The sequence below is a fragment of the Egretta garzetta genome, unplaced genomic scaffold, assembly GCF_000687185.1.
Source record: "Egretta garzetta isolate BGI_Z169 unplaced genomic scaffold, ASM68718v1 scaffold18, whole genome shotgun sequence".
Lineage (NCBI taxonomy): Eukaryota > Metazoa > Chordata > Aves > Pelecaniformes > Ardeidae > Egretta > Egretta garzetta.
Genome location: NW_009260616.1, coordinates 3,295,305 through 3,313,249, shown reverse-complemented (window position 1 = coordinate 3,313,249; position 17,945 = coordinate 3,295,305). Strand labels below are relative to the sequence as shown.

At 41.9% G+C, this 17,945-nt stretch overlaps 1 protein-coding gene across 1 annotated transcript in view; it reads right to left on the bottom strand.

Moving 5' to 3' along the window:
• Positions 1-17,945, bottom strand: part of SLC35F1 (solute carrier family 35 member F1) — a 254,425-nt gene that overhangs the window by 211,052 nt on the left and 25,428 nt on the right. Inside the window, exon 5 of the mRNA XM_035900698.1 lies at positions 6,728-6,739. Coding sequence (XP_035756591.1) covers positions 6,728-6,739 — 12 coding nt within the window. The remainder of the gene's footprint in view (positions 1-6,727; positions 6,740-17,945) is intronic.

Genomic DNA, 17,945 nt, shown 5'->3' with positions numbered 1-17,945 from the left:
TACTCCCTTACATTAATGTCTATCATTATAAGTGGTTTTAATCAGTGGACAACTTAATAACTTGGACATCTGTCCACTGTAACCCTGACTGTCAGCATTAACTACCACACTTAATATTCTACAGATGATGTGCTGCCTGAGCCACTGGGAGCAGCTGTTAACCGCTGGCACGGCAATGAAGCAGCGGGTACGGATATACCACCTGCTGGTCTGCTCTGTCTTAAATACAGGTAAAGCTGTCATGAACTCCTGAACAGTGGCCCAGACATAATATTCATCTGATAGCTTAACATTGCTTTAGATTTGAGTTGCATTACACTTTAGGGAAGATAAGAATAAAACCTCCCAATCCCAATACATATAAAAACTAATCATGAGTTTATACTATTGTAACACACATAAGTTACTGTGTTTTTATGTATCAGGCTCCTGCTCCCAAAACGCACTTGTAGCACCCTCTGAATTGGCAGCACAAGCTGCTTGCTTTTTCCATGTTGTAAATCAGAGTCAGCTACCCAAGAAGCCTTCAGGTCACTCCATCTTGTCCAAAATACAGAAAACTTCAGCTGTTATTACACTCCTCCCCATAACAAAACCTAAATGCAGCACCCTCATTCCTTAAAGTGGTAATTGGGAAAAAATGTTAGCAGGAATCAGTTCTGGAATAACAAAGCTTGTGCAAAAATGTATAATGATTAATGCTTGTCAAAGATAACATAAATTGGAGGCCCACAGCTCCAGGAGTGGAAATGACCCACGTCACCTGTTTGTGATGCACAGCTGGCTAGGTGTTGTATCTTCCAAGATCAAAACAATACACTGACTTTTGGTTTTGTTATAATGATTAAGTCTTCCTCATTCAACACCTCGAACGAGTTCCAGCCTAGCACTAATCCTGCCCTTCCCCATGCATGTCAGTTTAGCAGCCACTTTTTTTTTTTACTCTTACCTTCTGTTGCTGTTCTTCCTGGATTTTTTGAAGGTCTTGACATGAAGGCTGTGATGTCAAGGGTCGACATCAAACTTTCAGCTCCGTAACACTTGGTTTGTCTCTGGCTCTCTTTCCCAGACAGTTAGCAATCTCTACTGGTAAATCAAACTGAAACTTCTGCCCAGAAGAGATGAGAAGAATGAAGGGGGCTTCAAAATCCCTAGCTGGGAAGTGGGATCAACCTTAGCATTAAGTTTTACCTGCATTCCTCATGGAAAAAAAAAAAACCACCACTCAAATGGTATTATGGTGGAAATGGTTTTTCCACATCATAAATCTTTGCAAAACAAACACTATAAACTCAAAGAGAGGTAAAAATTCATATCCATTAAAATTTAAGATTCTCCATTTTAAAGTTCTTACACTGCTTCTGTTTGCTGTCAGGACATATCAGGGTCTGAACCTATCATGCTGATTGATACTTGACATGGCAGAGATTCAAACATAGCGTTATACAGCGCAAGCAAAAGGGGTCGTTTCGCCCAGTGGCACTGTCAGTGTGTGCTGCATTTCCAAAATACACCTAAGTTACATGTGTAGGCCTGAAGAAATTAAACCCCAAAGCAGAGACCGAGAACTGCTGCTCATGAGCAGCCTCCCAAAGCAGAAGCTTATTTCAACAAACTCTTTCTCCAAGTAGCTGATCAAAACGAGACCAAATGCAGGGCAAAGATCAGGCTGGCTCTGGCCAGGAAAGGGTTGAGGCCAGGTCGTTGCAGGTGAGGAGGGGCTGCTTAAGGAGGCTTGGAGAAGTCAAAAGAGGAGTCTGTCATAACTGGGTGACCTGCGTAATGATCACAGCATTTGGATTCTTGCTGTAGAAAACTATATCTGACCAACTAGAATCCAATCACAACACAAAAATCAGTCAGGGTTTCAATCTCGCATCCCTATCTCATGGGCTAGCTATGGACACATTTTCATTTATTTATTTGATTATCTCTGTCACTGACAGTTGTTTGTCGACACAGAAAAAGGAACTGAATATTAGCATATACTGTCTCTCTTCCACAAAAACGAGCATGAAATCCTGCACTCTGTGCCACCAGCCCGCTCCTATTCCCTCAGACACCCAGCAGCCACGGCACGCAATTACAGGTCAGTACAATGGAGTGTGCAAAAACTCTTTATATTGCTGTCAGCAGGGAGACTCCAGAGAAATTTAATCTCAGGCAGTCTGAAGAACGCAGAACCAGAGACAGTCAAGCAACAAACAATGTCCTATCAGCATCAGTGCTGTTAGTGCCTTGCATCCCAGACATTTATTACAAGGCAGAAATGGAAAAAACTAACAGATTTAGATTTTTTTTTTTTACTTCTTTAAATAGCACGAGTTAAAAGAAAACAGAAGAAAAGATTGAAAGGGTAGTGTTCTCCTTTTTTGTTTTCAGTATAAATGCCAGCGATTCAGTAAAGAATATGTGCAGGGAACCAGAGACGAAGCATTCCTACAACGGGAGTAAGTGAACAGGAGCTAAGGTCTAGTAATTATATAGGACAAGGAGCCCTTTCACCTTTTCATTTTATGGCCCATTTTATGGCTTTGGCATTACATGGGATACTGCTAAAAGGAAAAGAGAAGTGGTTATAACCACTGCTTGCTTAAACAACCCAAGTTACATACATAATACTCAAGCCCTTATTTTCTCTCTACTTATTATCCTGTTGTGACTAGAACTCTCCCATTCTGAATTCACACCAGGGTGTTTGCATGGAGCTGTATATAGAAAAATCAAGCCACCACGTACTGCACAGGCCTTCAAGCAATACTAAGAGATCGCTTTATTTGTAACAGCGGTAGGAAGCTTTCGTACATGGCAATTTAATAGAATATCTGAACTGCAATAATTATTTTGGAATACTGTCATTTTTCTGAAATCAATCCCCCTGTTATTAATTAAATATCCAAAACTCTAACTGTGCTTTCATTACACAGTAAAGAAAGACTCTACAAAGGGTTGGGTTTTTTTCCTGGAATAATTATATCAGAATATTTACTCTGGAATAACTATTTCAGTAAATTTCTGACTGAAGACAAGTGCCTTTAGTACAACAATGACTGGAGCTCCCCAGGAAAGACTTAGTTTTTCAGCAATTAAGTGAACTGTAGCTTCAACTGAAAGAAAGATGGGACAAACAGGGTACTGAGACTTTCTAGCCACAGAAGAAGTGTTGCCCTGCAGCACAAGTGGCATCAAAACCTTCTTCCCAGTGACTGGCCAAAACTCTCCTAAAAAGAACACCACGGGCCACTTCTGTGGGGTGAAGGCATTTCAGATTTTATAACCTTTTCATTCATGCCTCAGTCTCAACACCAGATTCTATGTTACATCAGTCAATATGAGCCAGTGTGCATCCCCTCCCTTAGCAGCTACTCAAACCAATTCACTGCGCATAAGGTACTGTTATTTTTTTAAAAAAAATTTTACTATTTAATTTACCTATACCATTTATTTGGTACATGTAATAAACTTTGAAACACCTCCACTGCATTTAAAGACCTCAGTGCCATGCAGGAAGACAAGAAGGATACTGAACACAGGACCCTGAAAGCACCGACCAAAGCAAGGAACTCCTCTGAGAAGTCGGAGATGAAATATACTGCACCCTCCTGGTGCAAGTCTTACTGGAAGGCTCTTCTTTGTCATAGACACTCCTGAGACTGCCCTCAGTTATCACCACAAGAGCATCACCACAGAACATACTGATTACACTTCATTTTATACTGCTACATGCTTAAATAAGACCAAAAATAAAAATTAGTCCTAAACAGTGTAACAACATAACTGATGAGCTCAAATAAAGCTTATACAGCCAGAGATGCATCACTGAAAAGCTATGAACCTCAAATAGATATCTTCAGGGTAGATGACCCTTCCTTCGGTGGTTCAGACATAGTTTTCAACCTCATTTTAACTTTATTGTCTAAGCTGCTGTTCCACACTCAGCAAAGATGTTGTCAGACATCAAGTGTAAAGTTATACACATGAAAAATACAAACTGCAAAACTGTTAATAAAAGTTATTATTACTGAAAGCATGATGTCACTATATGTTAATTGTCATGCATGAAAATTTTATTTTGCATGTCTCGCATTTTGGAGGTTCATTAGACATAGCCAAGCCCCAATCGAGGGCTGAGAGGCACAGCTAGAAAGAGTAAGAAAGATGAATCCAAGGATCCATGCTCTGTGATGCAAAGTACAAGAGCAGCTCAGAATAAAGCGATCTAGTTAAGATGTCCCTGTTCACTGCAGGGGGGTTGGGCTAGACGACCTTTAAATGTCCTTTCCAACCCAAACCATTCTATGATTCTATGAAAATGCAAACTCATATAAGGTTGCTTTTGCTATTTAGATAGGGATTAAATAAACTAACTTAGAACCATCCAAAACTTTGACCCACACAAATTAACATATCCCGACTTAAGATGTCAAAACCCAGCTGAGAAATCTCTTCGAAACATAAGAAGGCTACAAACTTTGTGAGGTTCTCTCTTCTTTTCCCTTGCAGGTACTAATATTTTTTAGGAAAAGAGACTACATGCTGAAAGATTGTTTCTCTGCAAAAACATGACCTTTGAATACAGAGTGAAATTTCCAAAGGCAGAAAAGGCATCAAGGTGCCTGACTCTCAGTGCAAGTAAACAGGAACTGAGTGCCAGATTGTCATTTATGTTTTATTCTAATGAAAAGCAAGAGCTTAATTATAGGTTGGCATGGAGCACCCTCAACCTTCAAACTGACTTCAGTGAGGGTGGGAGAGGAAAGCAGCCTGATCAGGCTTTTGAGCTATAACTGCCATCCCCAAAACAAACATAAAATAAGTAGCAAAAGTGTTCGGTACAATGCAAACTAATTCCTTTCATGGGAAAATTAATTATTGTGACCCCCATCAGTAACAATGGCCACCTGATCAGAGCAGCTCTGCCCTCCCCAAACCAAATCGAGCACATGAACAGCACATTAAATTCGAGCTGCTGCAATCTGCGAGCAACCTCCCACTCGCTAGAAACCAAACCCAAGAGTCTGCAGTAAGTGCCACTGGGAGAGTACCAAAGCCCTATATTCACAGGACAAAAAGCGTATTCCTGAACTTGGTTTTCAATACTCACCGTCTCTCCCTGCAAGCAAGCAAGCAAAAGTGGTCAACATCAGACCTTTGTCACTCTCTTTTCTTTTTTCTGACATGCTATGAGCAAACCACAATGCCTAACTTCTTGCACTAACACAGAGCCGGCAGCGCCAGCTCTCAACTCCAGTCAATAGGCAGGCAGGCTACTCTAAAGTCCCCGCACCAACCCATTTGAGATGCATGAGCTCCTGGCAGCAAAATAATTATTTCCTCAGAGGTTCTTATTGTCTCCAGCACGCCATGAATTCTGTTCAAGTTCAATGTCAATTTATCACTCTACATTACTGGCGGCAGCTGACATCATGGGTGCAATTGTTAAAGAAAAGGGAAATTATTTCTGCCCTCGTACATTTAGATTCCCTCCCCCCCATAAGCACAGCAAAGGGAAAAAGCTTTGAGCAATCTGAAATCGCAGAACGCCTCTTTCTATAAAAGCACTGCACTTGTCCAGCAAACCTCTGTCTACCACTGCTGAATAATATCAGGTACTAGAGAGACCTAGAAAGAGAACAGAGAAAGCACGACCTGCAAAAAGGTGGTATTTTTAGAGTACAGTGTAGATTTTTCCTCCTCTAATATGCAACACTTCCTTTGGGCTTGATCCAGTGGGGTGCCAAGTGCACTGGCCCCTCTCTAGCAAAGCCCAGCAGTATGTGCTACTTGTCAAGAGCAGCCCGCCGGGCACAAAATAAACTGCTGTGCTGCAGGGAAACCAAAGTGCCAGCACCTCAGAGGCTGGAGCCCACCAGCCCCCATGTCATTATCTGGATACGCTGCACGATACATCATTTTGCTTGCAAATAAATTCTTTTTTTTTTTTTTTAAACCAACATGGTAGTAAGTTGGCTTAAACTAGTGACATCCCCCCAAAATATGTTACTGTCAGTACAAAAGTGATTTACCTTCATCTACCATCAATCTTCAACTCTAAGTTTAAAAAGCAACTCAAAAAGCCACCGTTTCAACAGAAAAAAGCACAACACTAAGAGGCAGAACTTGTTTCAAATAACCATTCTGAAAGTTAGCATTGCTATACTTGTTTCCAAAGGAATTAAGCAACTTTTAAATAAAAAAGATGAAATGAGTGTCAGCCAGGTGCGTCTTCACAGAATCCAAAAATTCTGTACCTGCCCTTGAAACCTTGCAGCCTGTTTGATGACATGGGAGTCTTCCAAAATGGCGTAAGCATACCCTGGCAGGGCAGAAGATGGAGGGGGATTAAAAATGCCAAGACTGAATTTTAATCCCTGCTAAAAGGGAAAACAACCACATCTATTTAATTCAGTGTGCTGAAACCTGCCATGTGTGTAGCGCAACCCCATCAGCAAGCAGCTACAGCCCAGCTGGTGGTACCAGCACTGCCCACTGGTGCCCACTGGTAGGACAAGAGGCAGCGGGCACCTACTGAAACACGATACAACTGAAGATAAGACAACTTTTTTTCTGCCAGAGTGGTCAAACACTTAAATAGGTTGCCCAGAGAGGTTTTGAAGACCTGACAGTATAACAGGCTTCCATGCCTACTCAGTGTTATTAAAATTTGATCAAAGGATAAGAAGTTTCCTCATTATCTTTCAATACCGGATAACGTCACGAATGGCACAGAAGCTCCCTTCTGTTACGAAATTAACCTCCATTGTTTTAGCAATTTCAAAGATGCTTTGTTATTGATTGCCTAAGCTAACTTTCCATGGCTTGAAGGCATTTTTTACTCCCCCACCCCCAGTATTCTCTCTGGTCAGATTCTTAAGCAGCAACATAGCCTGTAAGCACCAAGTTTTAATAGCCTAACAGATGTCCATCCCAACTCTGTATTTAGCATGACTAGCTAAAATGCTAAATCCATAAGCACTTGAATGCTTGCCACTTTGAATCCTTTACCACTCATCCTTCAAGGCAGCCTCCAGCACCCCAGACTGCTGAAATGCTCCTCTGCCCTCCTGCAATTCCCTCCTGTGCTGCATGTTTTCCAGCTTCTGATACTGGGACAGAGGGGCAGCAGCAAAGTACCCAGACACAGTCCTGAGCAAGTCCTTCAGCTTACTGGTGGGGCAGGGAGTTTGCAGCACACGAACAGACGATCAGCAGCTCTACTGTAGTAGCAAAGGAAGCAAACTCTGTGTTTACAGACCACTCATTCTGGCAGCAGAGAGATGCTTCACATGCAACCCTAGCAGTGCCCTCCCCACGTGAGCGTTTGCATTTAGTCATTTAGATTTCCAGTAATGAGCTGCAAACCCAGGAATGTCCTCACCGGGCACCCTGCTATGCTACTAAGGTTCAGTGGCACAGCGGGAACTTACTGATCTGCCATCCGGGCAAGTGAAGTAACTGAAATTAGTCATAGGTTGCCATTCTTGTGGTGGACCAGCGCTGGAAAGAGAAAGCCCTCTCTGCCACAAGATTTCAAGTTACTTGGAAGCTCAGAAGCAGTGAGACCCAGGAAAAGCATGTCCTCTTCCAGATCTGGACAACAGTACTGCCGTGGCAATGTATCCTTCTGTCCACACCCAGCAAGCGTAACTTCAGCACTCTTGCCTTTGCCCTGTGTCCAGTCCATCTCCCCTACCTGCAGTAGGGGCTCTGTTCTTTCCCGCTCCCCCCCATATCTCCGATTTCTCATGGTCATACACTCTTCCCAACAAGTGATCACACTGAGCAGCACAGTCTGTTTCAGTCTTGCCCTCATCCCCCCCAAATCAGTTTCTTCTGGTCTTCTAGATCATGTCCTCTCTACATGTTAACTGGGAGACCTCTCCCTCTGCACAGCCTAAGTCCACAGCAAGTCCTAACAGAGGTTGCAGAAGACAGGCAGGTCCTCTGTCCTCCATTCAGATGCAGAAATCTAGCCCAAAGACAGCCCAGGTAAAGCAGAGCTGTAACCACTGGGTGACTCCATGTCAGCCCACAACTGGAATACATCCAAAAAAAAAAACCCCAAACCAACCAGAAGCATCCACTGCGCACTTTACCAAATACACCACCCTGGGGAGGGCAGGCTCACCGCAGAGCGGCAATGAGCACCAGAAGGCAGCACAAGAGTGGGGGACAGTGCCAGGTCCCCATCACAGGGGGATCTGTCAGCCCTCACCACCACCACACCTCCAGCATACCTGCAGCTTCTCCCCATCACACAGCCCCAGCATGGTGGAAGCTCTGCCTGCTAAAAATGCCCTGTATCTTTTCATTCTTCCCTCATCATACTCTGCACTAGTTACGGCAAACACAGCTTGAGGTGAAGGAGCAGTGCTGAGTTCAAACAGTGCGGGTGCCCACTGGCAGAGCGTGGTGGGGAGCTGAAGGACAGCTTTAAGGCCTGGGATTCTTATGCAAACGGGGTGGCAACATGAAAGATTTGTCTGCGTTTCTAGACGCGAACAGCTAGCCCCGTACTATGACGGGGTCGCTATGTACTCCTCAGAGCCGGGTGTGTAGGATTTTGCTTTGCTAGGGAATAGCGAATTCATCCCTTCATTGTTTCTCCTTTTAGTAGTTACAGAATTGGCCGTAGGTACTAATGCATATTAAAAACAAGCAGTAAAATCAAATATAGTCAAGTACTACAACAGCATATGTGTATTTTGGTTTAATTCTTGATGTAGTTAAAAATGCCATTTCTCAGGTTACATAAAGAAGATGGGAAATATCCCACTCCCCATCAAATCAAGGCTTTTGCTGTATCAGCTTACTTTAGCCACAGACAGGCCTAAAATTTGCAAAAAGATAACTGCGTAACAAGGCAAGTTTCCATCACAGAAAAGTTAATTTGCAGTTACATGTTATGTTATGGAGAATTTTACCTTGCAGATGAAAATAAAACCACAAATACATCAGCACTCTGAGACTGCAAGTCAGGGAGACCTTGTAAAAGAAAAGCAAAGACAAGTCCAGTCTTCAGACTGTTTGAGAACTAGCTGCTTTCTGAAGAATAAACTGTACCTCTACTACATACAGAAGAAAAAAAAAACACCAAAGACACTGATGACTTGAAAAAGTTTATTTGAAAACCTGAGGCTTGATCTAACGTGGGACTGCTCTTACTGTTTTTAAAGCCAAGGCAACGCAAAGGTCAGTCTGTAAAAAGATGACTCCACTGGAGGGAAAAGGAGCTAAAATCAGATCTCCATTGAATACTGACTATGTCTCTCTCTCCATATATATACACACACTGCATTTCTCCAGCTTTTCTCATGCAAGTAAGACTATAAAATACAAGAAGAAAAAGTAAAATATAGGGTATACAATAAATTCCCATAACTGCAAGATGTAGGATGTATAAATATGTACTCCTGCAAAATCTATTGCTTCTTCTCACCACAGCTTTTGACAGAAAGTTGACGTGCATTTGAAATATGCATCGATGAAACATTTTGGTAGTAAAAAAAGGTCAAACCAAAGGAAACACAATGGGAGCACATACTTAATATACCACTCTCACCTCTGTGGTAAGATAATGTCAGAGGTTCACAAGCAACTTGTAGCAATGTAAATCATCTTTGCATTGAGGTTTAGGCAACCCTTTAGTGTATATTTAGGGGGGAAAAAACCAATTATTTTTACCAGATATTCCCTAAAGTGCAGTTTAAGACAGTTCTGAGATTAAAGAAACCAAACTCTTTTCATATGCTATTGACAGGGTTGGGTTTGTTTGGGGTTTTTTTTCCAAACGTATAGGAAAAACCTCCAGCTGCACGGATGCCTTGCTGGCTGGAAAAGCAAGCATTCTTCTAAGCTGGATTGTGTGACAGCTGGCTACACCCATTTCTAACACTCACTTCTAAGATAAAATGCAAATACAAGATCTCCTGATTACTTATGATCGTTAAAGAAACCATATACTTTTGGGCTTCAGTAGTCTATTGGCTTGGAGTCCTGGCCAAAATCCAGCTTCAGTAATTACTTTGAGATGCATCCTGTTGCCCTTAAGCTGTATCCAGCAATATTAACTTGTTTTCATTTCCCTCCCTATGGTTACAGAGAAAATGGTGTAAATTTTTGTCTGTGTGTGCACTCTCAAAAGAGAGATTCAGGGAAGTTTTATGCATATATGGAGAGACCCTCCTCCAGAAACCTTTCCATCAAGTCCATAAATTACAAACAATAAGATCTTGAGTAACCCCACCTCATATCAATGATTAAAGGTATAATCAGTCTTCCTCAATACGACAGAAGAGTGCAGGCTGGGAGACAGCTCTAGCTGCTGCTGGTGGCCCCTGAACACTCCCAGATTGGACAGGGGTTATATTTATCATCCAGGTAAATGAAAAAATAAATCATTTTTCTCACCTGTGGTGATGTAAACTACATGCTTCAAATGCAGAATGTGTAGTTTCAAATACCTCTGCGTGCATGTAAACACACTGCAGTTATGGGAAATCTGCATCACAACATGCAAAAAGAAAGACTGGTTGTTCGTTGGGTTTTGGTTAGAAATTATTTTTTTCTTCTTAAAACAGCTTGGTTTTGGTAAAGCAAAGAGACACGTGTAGAGTTTGAGAGTAACAAGATTCTGACACATTCATTAATTGAAAGGAGAGAAGTGTGAAAGCAAGCATGAAGATTGAGGTGGTCAAGAAGCATGCTAGAAAGGACCAGAGAACCTAGGGAGAGGTAGAAAGCCAAGCACAAAGGTAGGAAAAGAGGACACAGAAAGCAGATCAAGACCAGGAGTTTGCAAGAGAGCCCAAAGGTAAAACGTTTGAAAGAAAATCAGAGACTGAACACGATGCCCCACATTGCCTCCACCCTACCACTGAGCAGGCAGGACCCCCAGGGAAGGTTCTCACCAACTGCTGGACAAGCTTCTCTCTCAGCAGGTGGGTTTCTCTCTGACAAGTTAAGAACCTAAGTGACTGGTCCAGTCTTATTTATTAGCACCCCGACAAAGGGACATCCAGCACTTGCAACTTGTCCTGGCTGGACCTTGGGTGCAGAATCGCTTCTTATGCCGCAGTCACTGCTGGAAGAGCAAGTCACGCTGCACCTGATGCAAACCCCACCGAAGCTAAGGAAAAGACTGCTGCTGATCCCTGTGGTGTTATGGTCACAATGAACAAAATCTGAAAAGCACAAGCAAAACCAAGATACTGATCCTGCCCCAGGCTCCTATCCAGGCAATGGGGCCTGCGTCCCTTCCCAGCTGCCTACGCCACAGCACTGGCTGTGCCACCTCTGTGAGCCTCTTCAGGAGCTCCTGAAGCTGAGAGTGCTTTAAACCCTTACCTTGCACAAAAAATAAGACATATAAAAGCCCTTTTAAATTCATCCTGCTTTGGAAGAGAACTGCAGGGCATTTTATAATTAGCTACTAACCCAGGGAACCAGCGCTGCTATATATCTAGGCAAACAGATTTTTTTTTTTTTATGACAAGGCCAACTATTCCAAGAAGGTATCAACTAGAATAAAACACCATTCCCCACTGGCACAGGATGAGTATCCCGATGCCTCAGGATTTGTAGCAGCCTGAAGACCTGCATTAGCTACAGACCAAGCAACCTCCGCGCCCAGTAACTTTGATGCCAAGTAACAGCACTCAGCATTATTTTGGCTGCAGTGAAGCACGGCTTTGGAGAACTCAAAGGACAAAGGAGTAGTGGGAGGATACTGGATAGGCAAAGAAACAGCCAGTTCATACAGGTTTCTAGCAATACTGTATTTATTACCGATAGCTACTGAAATATGGCAAATGCTTCCTGCACACATGGTCCTTGCTTAAAAAGCTCAAAGTCTATCTTCTCAGAGACAAAACACAAAATTAAACATAGGAAGAAGCAACGAGGGGAAGACACAATTGTCTTTTCAGATTACAACAGGTTTTGACAGGGTCATCTACTGTATTTCCATAGCATCAAAAACACAGCAAATTACTTCTACCACTAAAAATTCCGCAAATATTTTTTTTATAAAAACACACCTTTGGATGTATAATATTTCTTAGAAGTATTATTTGCCTTTTATTCCTCTGTCAGCATGCATATCACTTCATCAGCCTCCCTCCAATTTCCTTTCCCTCTGGAAGAGAACGCTTCCTGCCTTGCCCTAGAAAATATGAAACCTTTGGAACAGAAAAGCTCATTTTTCCACTTCATCAGATGCTGCTGCTGTTCAAATTCATCTCAAGAAATACTGCCTGTGTTCATGGTCTGCACGGTCTCTCATTTTCCCCTGCCAAGAAATCAGCTATAAGTGCCAAAGACAGAATTTCTTCCTGCTTCTGTCCAGTTCACGTGAAAGTCAGCTGGAAACTACCACTATGGTTGTTGTGGAAAATCACGTAGAAAGCAATAAAAAAAAAAAAAAGGGTGATGCCAACTTCAGTAAAAAAGAATCTCTGTTCTCCTATGTAGCCCTTCAAGATTCAAAAAAAAAAAACCAAAAAAAAGGAAGAAAAAAGCAGCTGTAGCAAAGTTATTTTAAATTGCAAGTATAAATCAGATTCAGAATCCAATATAACCCATAGCCCATCTGTATATAACATCAGAGGCTCTGGCCACTCAGTTACATTACTGCTTTTCGCTAGGGATGCTGCCCACGACAGTTTTGCAGGTGCTCACCCAGCACTTTGCTCTGTCTGTACCTGCGCCTGCCTCCTCACATCATGGCATCAAACTCCGGCTCCCACCACAGGTACCGGACACAGAGAGCTTTCCTGAACAGCCCTGGAAATTATATTTTGTTTGCAGGAATTAGACCTCATGCACCAGCACTGGAGCCCAGCAGCATGCGACTCCCTAACTTTGACCCGTCCATTGGCTCACAAGTGCCAAAAATAAAAGACATGGAGAGCAGGGCCTGGGGGGAAAGTTCAAAGCCACACCTGGTTGACACTTGGAGAGAACAGCCTGGATAAGGCACTTCAAAACACGTGCACGGGGAGCGCAGATGGAAGCAGCGGCCACTTTCATCTTGTAAAACTGCCCCGGGGGAATGCTGATCCCCAAAATGACACTCTCGATTATTTAGGCTTGCTTTGTGATCTTTACAGTACCCAAAACTTGTATGCAGGCACACAGAGGTATGTTTAGTCATTCACTAAATACATCCAGGTGTCTACAGTTCACTAGTTATTCCCTTCAGAGAAAAGTCTTTCTAATATACGACAACTTTCCTTTCAGTAAACTCTTCATTGTATGATCTGTATTCAGTGGACAAGAGCCAACAAATGTGCTGAGTTACAGTCCTCCTCCTTGAAAATCACAACTTTCTACTTAAGATAGTTAGACAATGTAGAAATGGTTTGATCTGGTATGCCTCTCTCCTCAAAACACACCCCCCACATTAGAGGAGTAGCCAAACCAAGGGAATGTTCCAAAGCTGTTGGTATCAGCAAGCCTCCTTGGAGGCTAAATGGTATCCAATATTGATAAAGATAGAAGCGGCTGCTTTAAATATTCTGGTGGGTATGATAATAACTATATTTTACAGGACCACTGTGCAAAACTTTAAATGAGGCTTTAAACTTGTTCTCTAAATTTATGTTTGGGGTTTTTAGCAGTTGTTGGTGGAGTTGGGGGGCGGGGGGGTTGCCTCCAAGTCAAAGATAAAAGAAAATCCCATTTGTAAAACTGGAAAACTTGTATTAGGATATAAATAGAGTCCGCAGAACTCAAGATTTCTCTAAATCTAAAAAGAGAATTATTCCCAGCCCTGAAACACATCTCAGGTTTTGCACGGACAGTCTCAATGTTTTCTTCTTCAGAGCTATCAACATTTGCAGCCACTACAGTGCCAGAGAGGAGGAGACCCCACCTCCCCTCTACTGACTGACAGAATTAATTTGATCAACTGGACCTACTGATTGCATGTTTTATATTCTTCAGAGATTGTGCATATTCTTTTTTCTTGTAGGGACATCAAACTATTAGAAAATCTTTTGCTAAATGTATTTGGCGAGATAACAAACCCTTATTAGAATTAGCTGTTATTGCAGCTGAAGACAAGGGACATCCTTCCTTTCCCAAATTTATAGTTTTATAATTGAGTATGTCAATTAAGATTTAACCAAGATTTAGCAGGCAGTAGCTGAGGGTAATTACTGCAAAGTCACCAAGGTAAAGATATGTGCCTTTATTTTTCTAGAAGCTGAATAATTTTCGCTAGCCATTTTGTTCAGTAATTATCTTCTTTATGCAACTTTGCTGCTTATCTGCAAGATACTAGACTTACTCTAGCAGGCCAGAGGATGGTACTGTCACACTACAGAACACTGTCGTCTTCATTGTTTAAAACCCCCACCTTTTATTTGCCTATGGGAAACCTGAATGCATTTTCCTTTTCTCACTCTGATGCTGACATTTATGGTACTGCAATTCCAAGTTAGATTTCCCAAACTCAGGTCTCATTCCTCAAGACTGGAACTTATTTACAAAGCTCTGAACCCCTTGGTAGGAGACAGATTTCTGAGAGTTCTAGGTGATGCTCACAAAACACATTATTTTAAAGGCTTGATCCTTAAAAGTGACCCATGCTCTGCCTCAACTAAATGGGGTTTGAGAACACAAAACATTTCCTAGGAAGAAGACTGCATCTCAGTTGTTAGATGCCAGGCATCTATCAAAAGACATTTACATCAGTGTGATGGTATCAAATGGTGAAGATACATTATATTGTATTGACAACGAAGACAATTCAAGATATGGTATCTATGTGTTACAATGGGCTACCCACGCTAAGTACTACCGCTTTCCAATGTCAACAATTATTTTCACAGTGGAAAGCAGAAGCAGGAGGAAGGTGCTGCTTTCCTCGTGCTCCATTGGGTGGCTCCACAGCAGAATTGCATTACTGAAGTAAGAGATTACACTTGTGTCTTATTAGAGGAACACTAAGTCTGGCACGTTGCCAAACAAGCTGTATTATAGAACATCTGTACATGATTTGTGGGGTGGGTTTTTTTTAGAAGTGTAACATTTGGCCAAATTAGAGCAAGTTTTCGTAAAGCAAGTAGATGGTGTCCCTCAGCCTCCCCATCTACTCAGCATTAAGGTGTTACTGACAGCTCTAAAGAGCTCTGCTCATATGAAGCCTTCAAAGTTAGAAGAATTATTAAATTACACAAGTCTAGCACTCACTGCTGCTTATCCGTAACACAGACATTCACCTAAAATTACCCCAAATTGATAGAAATTAAAGCTGAAGGAACACATTACGTACAAGCAACAAGTTTGACAGCTTTCCACAACTATTCACTCATCAGTGTGAAGGTGCGAACTGCCCTGGTGTTATCCAGATGAGCATCTTTCCAATGCTGTCTTCAAGTATGAGGCAAAATATGGGATTATTTTTGCAATTGTTCGGAGTGGGAAGACTATATTAGCTGTACAACAGCCCAGTACTATCACACAGCACAGCAGCATGAAATATAGCAGAAGCACAGGGGCTGGGAGAAGGAAATCAATGAGTATTTAAAACACCATTTAGTTGATTTACCTATAGCGTGAAGCACCATCATTTAAAAATCTCTCATGGAGACGTCTCTTCTCCAAATAAATGTGTGTACTGAGGAGATTATTTACTAAAAGGCTTTTAAATGCTGCCATTAAAAGCAACACATTAAAATCAATTAAAAGGTTTTCTAAAAACACCGATCTTCTTGCTCATTTCCTATGCTCTTGCCAGCATCATTCCACCCTTTCACACTCCTACTAAAGCAAACAAGGTGGTTTTTCCCCAATTCAAACAGCACAGAACAGACCGCATTCTGGCCATTACAACATGACATCGGAAACCTTGTCCTAAGCACCACTCAAACGTTCCCAGATAGACGTTTGTGCTTTCATTTAAATTTAGTGCTCTCTTGCATAACACAGGTTTACCTTGTGTACGTGTCGGGGAGGTGACTAAGTCTGGATAAGGTAGTGCTTCTCAAGGATTTTTGACTCCCTCAAAAAGACAAAGAGTGCAACTTCTTATTAATACTTACTTAGGAGTGGAATCCATCCCACCTAACTTAAGCCATCAAAAACTACCTGTCAGGTCACCAGTTCTCACTCTTCCGTGAAGAAAGGGGAAATGCACATTCAGAGGACAAGGACCCATTTTAAGACAGAACAAGATACACTCTGGGAGGGCCCACCTTCTTCATCTGAGCACAGAGGGAACATGTATTACCAAAGGCCCAGTCTAGAGACAGCCAACATCAAACAAAAAATGCCCAAATCTACATTATGATTAATAGACCATTCATTATAGATGGGTTCACTATCAAATTTAACCTATGTCCATGAAACCTGGCAACACCTGATGATTGCTGAAGTCTAGGAGCAAAAATTTCAGAAGTAGCATCAGTTAGGAGTCTAAACCCTGTTTTGCAAAAGGCAGAAGTGGTGCTTAAACTCTCACACAGAGAATACAGAAGGGTGCAAAAGCAGGACCTGTGACTTCCCCGCAGGCCAGATTTAATATCTTAAATTTTAGAAACACACATGTATTTATTAAACATTACCCAAACTCAGAGCTTAAAAGAATAAATAAATAAATCACACTGGCAATTTATCATTGAAAACTATTCACTTTTTAGCACCTTCTAGCTTGCAGAAATAAGTCAGGCTCCTGGTTGTGACAAGCCTGCTTCAGGTACCAGAGCCTGCTTAAGTGAAAAACACAACATTTGCACCAAGAAGAAAGGACAGCCAGCTGATGGCTGCATCACGGTTGGCATCTTGAGATAGCCAAAAAGTGAGCATAAGTCTCCCCTCCTCTTTTTCCTTCTCCACCTTTTTTTAAGTTTGGCTAACCTTTGGGGAAACCAAAGTTTTCCCCCCCTTCCAGCATGAAGATGTCTACTCTAAGCAGCAGCTCTATTATCTACAACAGAAAAACAGCTACAAGGAAAATTTCTCAAGCCTTTATCCACCAGCATCAGGAGGGTGAAGGTCAAACAAAGCATCATGCTTTCAGGCACTACAGCAGAGGGGGAAAAAAAAAAAAAAGGGAAGAAAAGAAGGTGCAAACTCCGCATTATTTTTCTGCTTAGCCCATGGAAAAGAAGCAGCCAGAGAATTCTCAAAGGAGCAAAACTTAAAATTCATTTTAAATCACAAACTAATTTAACAGTTCCACTTGTAAATCTCAGAAAATCATTATGTGCTCAGAGTTTGTGTGGTAATTTGAAAGACATGCCATTCCCCATTCATACCCAAGCAGTTGGATTATCTGCTTTAGAAGAAAAATTCCACTCATTCACGGCTTCAGAGCGTGACTGGGGCTTCTATAAGTAGTAATAATTACAGCAGGGAGAATGCTACCTCAAGCCAGTGATCAAAACGCACAAGCATATGGCAGCCTGTCTGGGACAGCCCGGGGCAGATGGTATTGCCACTGAGGCACTACAGCAGAGGGGGAAAAAAAAAAAAAGGGAAGAAAAGAAGGTGCAAACTCCGCATTATTTTTCTGCTTAGCCCATGGAAAAGAAGCAGCCAGAGAATTCTCAAAGGAGCAAAACTTAAAATTCATTTTAAATCACAAACTAATTTAACAGTTCCACTTGTAAATCTCAGAAAATCATTATGTGCTCAGAGTTTGTGTGGTAATTTGAAAGACATGCCATTCCCCATTCATACCCAAGCAGTTGGATTATCTGCTTTAGAAGAAAAATTCCACTCATTCACGGCTTCAGAGCGTGACTGGGGCTTCTATAAGTAGTAATAATTACAGCAGGGAGAATGCTACCTCAAGCCAGTGATACTCTGCTAACTCAGTGGAATTTCACCCGTTAATTCTAGATGTGATATTTCCTCTCAGGCCAGTAGGCAGGGAAATATGTACCTCACACTCAGTTTATTTATTATTTGGCTACCAGAAGATAGCCATTGTTTCACAT